Source organism: Acipenser ruthenus, chromosome 33 (assembly GCF_902713425.1).
Source record: "Acipenser ruthenus chromosome 33, fAciRut3.2 maternal haplotype, whole genome shotgun sequence".
Classification (NCBI taxonomy): Eukaryota; Metazoa; Chordata; class Actinopteri; order Acipenseriformes; family Acipenseridae; genus Acipenser; species Acipenser ruthenus.
The window spans coordinates 643182-652284 of record NC_081221.1 but is presented as its reverse complement, the minus strand read 5'-3'; the positions used below and the strand labels follow the sequence as shown (position 1 = coordinate 652284).

General features: G+C 37.5%; 1 protein-coding gene across 1 annotated transcript in view; it reads left to right on the top strand.

Moving 5' to 3' along the window:
- LOC117433295 (homeobox protein XHOX-3-like) overlaps positions 1-8808 on the top strand; it is a 14288-nt gene extending 5480 nt beyond the window's left edge. Inside the window, exons 2-3 of the mRNA XM_059006577.1 lie at positions 7368-7612; positions 8326-8808. Of these exons, the coding sequence (XP_058862560.1) occupies positions 7368-7612; positions 8326-8808 (728 nt within the window). The remainder of the gene's footprint in view (positions 1-7367; positions 7613-8325) is intronic.
- The last annotated feature ends 295 nt before the right edge of the window (positions 8809-9103 follow it).

Here is a 9103-nt window from a genome sequence, read left to right as displayed (position 1 = left end):
TGTTGGCTTTGCAGCATCTTGCATACATCCAGACGATAGAAACTCCTAATAACATTATATTATATTTTTGAGCTGTACGAAGGCACGCCTACTTAAAATGATACTTGCGAAACACATTTGGAACGCTCTTTTCCTATATGTTAGACTTCTTTGCTTTATTTAACGATCGAAGGGCAGTGTGCCACCTTTCACAAATGAATGAACACGTGGCTTCGTTTAAGGAAAGGCTTTAGTTCTGTAAAGATGCTGAGTTTTATTAGACCTACATTACCATGATAATTAGAAAGCTATAAAATGTAACTGTATTCCTTTCCATAATCAGCTATTTAATTATTATTTTTTAAGGGGTAATTAAAAGTGGAAAATGTGCAATGTGAGCTATATATATATATATATATATATATATATATATATATATATATATATATATATATATATATATATATATATATACGGGTTAAATTAGTATTAATCTTTTGGATTTTAATATGTTCAGTAAAGTAATTATTAGTCTTAATAAAGTCCTATATTTAGCCAATGCAAAGTGGTCTCTAGAAAAGGCATGCCATTCATTGGATGCCACATTTTATTGCTCCTTAGCTCACATAAAAATAAAAGATCATTTATTCTGTTATTGTCTTGCAGTTGTCTGTATAAGAAAGTATTCCTCACATCTTTCATATGCATGGTCAATGTGATTTACAATAAATAGATTAGAAATTGTGTGACGCTGATTTTAAGTAGCTTATCGAACCCGATATCTATAATTCAGCTGTTCTGAACCCTATCCGCAGGTAAACAGTGGAATTGACAAAGCCAGCTGGTTCACCCATGGTTGCTTCGAGACGTGTGCAGTACACAGACTTGTCCATTATAAATCACAAGTTCATTTCTGAACTCTGTGCCATTTGGCTCATAAAAAATCGCCTTTTGGTGTTGTCTATACAGTACACAAAGTAATGCATCGCTTCACACCCTGTCATTTCAGCATGGGATCCAAATGGAATAGCTCGGGCACTAGCTCGGGCAACAGTATTTCATTCAGCATCCACAGAAGAGAGGCGCTGTCTTGCACTGTCAGTGTGGAAGCGGATTGCGAAGCCCCTCGTCCTTTTTTTAAATGAGCTCATCTGTATCTTTTACACAAGTAAAATATAGCATGCCAGCCTTTGCTCGATGCGTGTCACGAAGAATGTACTGCAAAACTGATCATTTCTGATACAAATACTCGCATTTCACAGACATCATAGAGACCGAGTAGAGTCGTTTATTTTATTTTATTTTATTTTTAACTGAACGTCATACGAATCCATATATTTTTACAAAGGCAAAAACAACTTAGATAAAAGGAAGAAAGAATGACAACTATGGGTTAGAACGCTCTCATAGCATTCTAGCATTAGTTTATTTAAAAGTGTATTTTAACCTGTTATGTTTATTATTATCCATACACCATGCTAATGGTGATATGCATGCAAACTGATGACATCACAATGATACCACGCCTTCTGCTTGCGGGTTACTGGGTCTATATCCATACAAATGAGATAAGTGAAGGTCTACTGTATGCTATGTCTTTTAGGAGCAAGATAAACTAGTTTATAGTTTATAGTTTATAGATATGATTTCCAATTGGGCGCATCCTAAATCCTCAGCCCTACGGTTAGCACGTTTGAAAAACCAAACTGCTCCAGCGTGGATTGTTAAACGTCTTTCTGCATGGAAGTGGCCAGTATAGAATACTTTTCCACGTGCTTGGTAAAGGAGGCTTGGTGGTCCAGTGGTTAAAGAAAATGGGCTTGATACCAGGTGGTCCTCGGTTCTAATATCCAAGAATCAGGGCAGCAGTGTGGAGTAGTGGTTAGGGCTCTGGACTCTTGACCGTAGGGTCGTGGGTTCAATCCCCGGTTGGGGACACTGTTGCTGTACCTTTGAGCAAGGTACTTTACCTAGATTGCTCCAGTAAAAACCCAACTGTATAAATGGGCAATTGTATGTAAAAAATAATGTGTTAAAAAATAATGTAATTGTATGTAAAAAATAATGTGATATCTTGTAACAATTGTAAGTCGCCCTGGATAAGTGCGTCTGCTAAGAAATAAATAATAATAATAATAATAATAATAATAATAATAATAATAATAATAATAATAAACGTTTAAAAACGAGTTCACAAAAAAATATTAATAATAATATTAGTAGTAGTATAGGAGGTTAAAGAAACCAGGTCTCCGGGTTCAAATCCCACTTCAGCCACTGACTCATTGTGTGACCCTGAGCAAGTCACTTAACCTCCTTGTGCTCCGTCTTTCGGGTGAGACGTAGTTGTAAGTGACTCTGCAGCTGATGCATAGTTCACACACCCTCTGTAATTCGCCTTGGATAAAGGCGTCTGCTAAATAATAATAGTAGTAGTGAAACAGAAGGAAAATACATTTCCAGTCTATGTTTTTACCAATTTGTCATATGATTTTGTTCGTGGAAGTGGGTAAGGTTATGATTATTATTAGCAGTGGTAGCAGTAGCGGTAGTATTTCTTAACACTATGTTAGCAATGAATTATATACTTATACTAAACTAAACCATCGCATGCATAAACACCAGTACCTGTTTGTTTGTATTTTAATGGTGCATTAACGAACTCAATTATTGTATTACTTACGTACTAAAAACTGTATCCTACAGTCAAGCAAAAAAAAATAACTATTTGCACAGTTGGCACAAAGGCGTCATCGATTCAAAGTAAACGTGTTCTACCCTCACAGCAAGCTAATTGAAGTAGGTGCAGCTATTAACTGAAAGATGAAGCTGGGATATATAATTAAACACCGCTGTAAAATATCTTATTGGCTAAAATGTTATTTGACCCTTTCTAATAAACTGATTTGAAATGTGTTACAGGTTTTTCTTTCTATTAGGGCGACAGAAAGAAGACTCCACATCGCGTATAAAAACCCGCATCTGCAACGCTTCAGTCCTGTAAAGAGACTGAGGGAGGGCGTTGCATATTGAATACAGTTCTGCATCGGCTCGGGTTTGGCTCTGCATTGGATATCCAGCTGTCCGGTTGCAGAAAATGCTTTTTTGTTTTCCAGGTTTGGACTGTACAGCTCACATCTGGGAGACCCCTGAAAATGCGGGCTTTGGCACCTTGCCAGGTGTCATAAAATTAATGAAATTCAGCTTGGTCGCAATTCAAGAATACAGTTTGCTCTTCGACACGAGGCCCCCACAAACTGTGCGTTTTTTAAAGAGACATGTGCCCCGGTTTTCAGCTCGATTCTGCAATCATTTCATATATATATATTTGACGATGAAACAATATTGCCTGCATGGTCATCTATTTGTACGAAGTGTACAGTGGTAGGCCGACACTCTCCTGAAGTGTACACGTTTAGATCTCAAGATTCTTAAAAACGTAAACGATCTCACAGTCAGAATTGATGTGCGTTTATTTTGGGCTCTAATAAAAAATAAAATCCTCGAAAATTGGAAACTATTTCTTTGCATGCATGAACCTTTTTTTTTCCCATGACTTCCAATTACATATTTTGAATGTATGAACTATCGACTATCACTGTTAAAATAAACTGCACAGCAAATTACTATGCAGTATTCTAGCAGTCCAGTTGAAATAATAATAAAAAGTTAGATTTATTCTTCTGGGGGAAAAATAATAAAAAATTATTTATTTTTTTTATTAAAAAAAAACGTTTAACTGTTATTCCAAATCAATACAGATCAAAATTAAAGGCATTAAATGTTATAAAGAAAAAAACACTTCTATTTTTGGAAGGAAGGATAGTCCACCAAACTATTTTCATATTGTCAACCTCGATTCAATTGTTTCAATAAAACTATTTTTTTAATGCGAATTATCATACTTTCAGCAGTAAACATAACAGTAAATATCAATATTAATGCAGCTGTACTGTGGCTGCTTCCCTTTCAGCGCAGAACAAATTCAATCAGCCTTATCGCCAATAGAAAACAAAGGAAAAACAGCTCAAACTGAAAATATTTCAACTCGGCTTGATCAATTCAGTAGCCTATTCTTATGCTTTCATGAAGCAGTTTATCCTAAATTAGATTTACTTTTTAATTATGATATATATATATATATATATATATATATATATATATATATATATATATATATATATATATATTATTATTATTATTATTATTATTATTATTATTATTATTATTATTATTATTATTATTATTTATTTCTTAGCAGACGCCCTTATCCAGGGCGACTTACAATTGTTACAACATATCACATTATACATTATTTCACATTATACAGATATCACATTATTTTACATACAATTACCCATTTATACAGTTGGGTTTTTACTGGAGCAATCTAGGTAAAGTACCTTGCTCAAGGGTACAACAGCAGTGTCCCTCACTACTCCACACTGCTGCCCTATATATATATATATATATATATATATATATATATATATATATATATATATATATATATATATATATATATATATCAGTCGCCCCAAAATGTATTTTATTTTTGCTCGTATCTTCAACTTTCTGTTGTTTAAAAAAAAAGCGATAGAACGGTTTCCGTTTAAAAATATAAAGGACAGATTTTTATTTTTTTTTTACCTGAAGATCAATACAAGTTAAAATTAATTGATTGGTTATTTTTAGGAATTGTAGGAACTAATCAGCTGTCGTATAAACTGGGAAAACGTTTCAAACATGCTTCATTTACTTTTTAAATGTAGAAAAAATCACATTGGTGTTGGTGTTATAATAATATATTATTATTATTATTATTATTATTATTATTATTATTATTATTATTATTATAAATAGGTATACTTTCTTATTTTTCATCATCATCATCATAATAATAATAATAATAATAATAATAATAATAATTAATAAAACATTATTTTACCTCAGAAATTAATTTAGCCTATGCCGGAAATTTAAAAAACAAAAAAAAACCTTTGCGTCAATGGCTACACATTGTCTGCGTTTTACAGACGACCTCTGCTCAGCTGCTTCTTTCTTGGTGATATATTAGGACAGACTTGAACTACGAGGCCACTAAGAAGTTCTATGAATAAAAACGTATAAAAGTTTTGTTTATATTGTTTTCGCCGGTCCAGTTTCCTCAACATGGGCTACGTCTTTAAAAAAAAATAATAATAATTAAAACTACAAATCCCACAAGACACCGCCTGCCTCGGTGATGCAACTTCCCTTCTGGTTTAATGAGCATAATGAAATATATATAACGGCTGTTAATGCATGTTCAGGAGACCAAAATGTGTACAGATGTAAAGATGTTACAATCACTGCTCACAGTCAACAAGAAGGAAAATAATATATTCATGTCAATAGGATAGTACCATATCTCATTCTGTGCAGCTCACTTATTATTATTATTATTATTATTATTATTATTATTATTATTATTATTATTATTATTATTATTATTATTATTATATTTTGGTGATTTAATATAGCTTCTACAGTTGATTTTCTTTATACAAGTCCCTAATAGATTCTGCATTTTAATTGATATAACCATAGCATAAAATGCAACCACATCTTGTTGTTATAAGGACTTAGCTAGGTGGACATAGAAAAAAATGAAAGAAAGAAAGAAAGAAAGAAAGAAAGAAAGACATTTTTCACTAGGCCTACATGTAGCTAGCCCCCCTTCGCCATGAAATAATATCGTAAAGGGTTAATATTAGTGTTAAAGACGGATGACAAAGTGAGAACGCTGGACCCGTCTTGAGTAACAATGGGAAGCCCCCGGGCCTCGCTTTGGTGTTTAGAACTCTCAGTAATTCGCAGCCCATTCATTCGGCTATTGGCACTTCCTTTGTATTAAATACAAATTGCATTACGTGGATGGGACACAGAGGCGCTACAGTACAGTGCAGTGCAGTACAGTGCAGTACAGTACAGTACAGTGCAGTACAGTAAGTACACTACAGTACAGTGCAGTGCAGTGCAGTGCAGTACAGTGCAGTACAGTACAGTGCAGTGCAGTGCAGTGCAGTAGCTGCTGCTTGTTTTTTAGTTTTCTGCATTACAGTGTACAGTAGGCTATTTTATCCCTATGCTATCCCAATGGTGGTTTATACAAAAGCCAAACGTTTTCTTCGTTTTATAAATACATTTCATCAGTGAATGCTGTGTTAAATTAAAAACAATTACATAGGCTATTCTTACTAATACTGGATATATACACACAAACACGCACGCACACGCACACGCACACACATTATCATATATAAACTTCTCCTTGATATTTACTCTGCACTCAACTAACATTGCAGCCGAACGGTTAAGGGGCATGGCAATTCTAATGATTGACTTCCAAAAGACACACAGATCAAACGCTCCAGCACAATGCGGGTTGGTTTATCTCTCCGGGGCGGCTTATTTTACAGTAAAGCGAGGAGGTCTATCTCTAATTCGCCATAACAAAAAGTACAAAGCCCCGTCCTGAGACCCAAAGGCAGTTAACACCTCCTTATTTCCCTGAGTCGAGCTGGCGCCGTGGCGGATAGACCTCGGTCTACCTGTCACATATAAGAGAAAGGCCGGACAGGGCTCTCTCCTCACTGTAAACAATACTGGACTGAAGTAACGCCGCTTGGAACTGAACTCAGACCAAACCCTATATGGCATTATATCGCTGGATTTCTAGACATAGCTCGACCAAAGCTGCTATTTAGTAACCCACATTTTAAAAGCAGTTTTTTTTTTGGGGGGGGGGGGGGGGTTCCAGAAGCTCCTTTGGATATAACTTGACTGTTCAACCATTACGCGCAGAGGAAGTTTGTATGAAGAAGCCCGGTTCTATGAAAGGAGACGTTTACCAGACTGCAGTAATGTGTAAGCGCGCAGCGGCTTATATGTGATGTTACTATAGGCCTGCATGTCACTTCAATTGTTGTATGTAGTGAGGGGGCATTTTGTACAGGATCTTTTATTTTGTCATTTTCGGTAACAGATTGTATAAGAAACAGCGATATATTACAATGCGTTGCAGTAGAGGGGATCATTTAGGCCTGATATATTCCTGTTTGAGACATCGCTTTATTAGGGTACAGGTATATCTATCTATCTATCTATCTATCTATCTATCTATCTATCTATCTATCTATCTATCTATCTATCTATCTATCTATCTATATATATATATATATATATATATATATATATATATATATATATATATATATGTGTGTGTGTGTGTCTGTTACTTTCATATTTGGAGAGCACCCGAATCCAGGATTCAGACACAGATATTTTGAGGTGGTTCTTCAATTTCAGAAACGGTTCTAATAATATGCGTTTCTGTTAACTTTCAGTGAGCGACAACAGAGATTCGCCCGTCTTGACGGACGGTCACAGTGACGCGGACCGGGCGGAGGAAGATCCCTTCCCGGGCGGCGCTCACCACGCGGGCTTGGACCCGGCCCGCAGGCACAGGACCGCCTTCACGCGGGAGCAGCTCGCCCGCCTCGAGCAGGAGTACTGCAAGGAGAGCTACGTCTCGAGACCCAGGAGGTGCGAGCTGGCCTCCGCGCTCGGTCTGCCCGAGACCACGATTAAAGTAAACACCGACTCCCGGTCCATATGGACAAATACAGACCGCACTACAGGGCCGATTCTGACCGGGTTTACCCGCTATTTACGCGCTGGAAAAAGCCCTTCTTCCAGCGCGTAAACCAAGTGAGAACGGGGCCCTATGTGCTTGCGCAATAATCGATTTTAGAATGCATTTTCATAACGCATATTAGTTGTAATCTAGCAAACTTGAAGTATTTTAGATATGCATGTATCAGTGTGCTTGTGCTTACTGAATAGGGACTTGTTTGTGTTTGGAAACAGCAGGGTTTGAATTAGGCATAAATTGCATGATGTATACATAAACTTTATCTGAACTATTTAAGTCGAGGGGTGTCGCTCCTTATATCTAGACTATGTACCAATTGTGGCACGAGTTATGCCAATTTATTCACAATGTAATCTAGACAGAAGTTGCCAATACAGGAATTGTACCCAACAGCTGGTTTAAACAATATTGCTTTGTGTATAGGGGCCATGTTGCCATGACCAGGGCCTAATTGATTATTATTATTATTATTATTATTATTATTATTATTACAGCACAAATTAACTGATTGTAGTCGATTACCTGACAGTACATTTAGATTAAGTGTTGTTGTCATACAAAAATAAATAATTGCACTGTGCCAAAAAAACAAAATTAAAGTGTTCTTTAAATTGGATGTTCTGACAGAGTCTTCATTCCTGTTTCCTCAGGTCTGGTTCCAGAACAGAAGGATGAAAGACAAGCGACAGAGACACACCCTGAGCTGGCCTCACCCGCTGGACCCCAGCCTGTATGCCTACATGATGACCCAGGCAGCCGCCAGCCTCCCCTACTCCTCCGTCCTGCCTCACGTTCCCCTGCACCTCTACTCGCACCTGGGTCTGAGCGCCCCTGTGGCCCCCGGCCCCTTCACCGGACCACCAAGGCTCTCCCACTCTCCGTACCCGAGGCCAGACCTCCTGGCGGGGTTCCACCACCCCTCACTCTACCCCGTGGTTCCCCCCTCCCTGCACCATCACCCCAGCTCCTGTCCGTGCCTCCTGTGCAGCAGGAGCTCCTTGAACCAGAGGGGGATGGAGTCTACCAGGGGCCAGGCGCCCCAGGGAGACAGCCTGCTGCACCTCGCCCCCTCCATTGTGAAACCCACAGCCCTCTCCTTGGACAGGAAAGCGGAGATGCCCTTGTCAAGATGAAGAAAGACACTCTCCTCTAAGGGAACTGTTAACATATATATATATATATATATTAAAACAATTTTAAAACACCCTCAAACAGTGCCCTATGCATTCAGAAGAATTGCATGGATACTAACATAATATATATTTAAAAAGAGGGCTGATGTTGTAGCCACACCACGTGGGATTCTTCAACAACTAATGAGGCTTCTGTTTGCAAAACCATTGGGTACCATCAGGGCCCTGTATCATCGTCCCCCTCGTTTCTTAATTGCAAACTGAAACACTGAACGTATTGCACACGTTACACAGC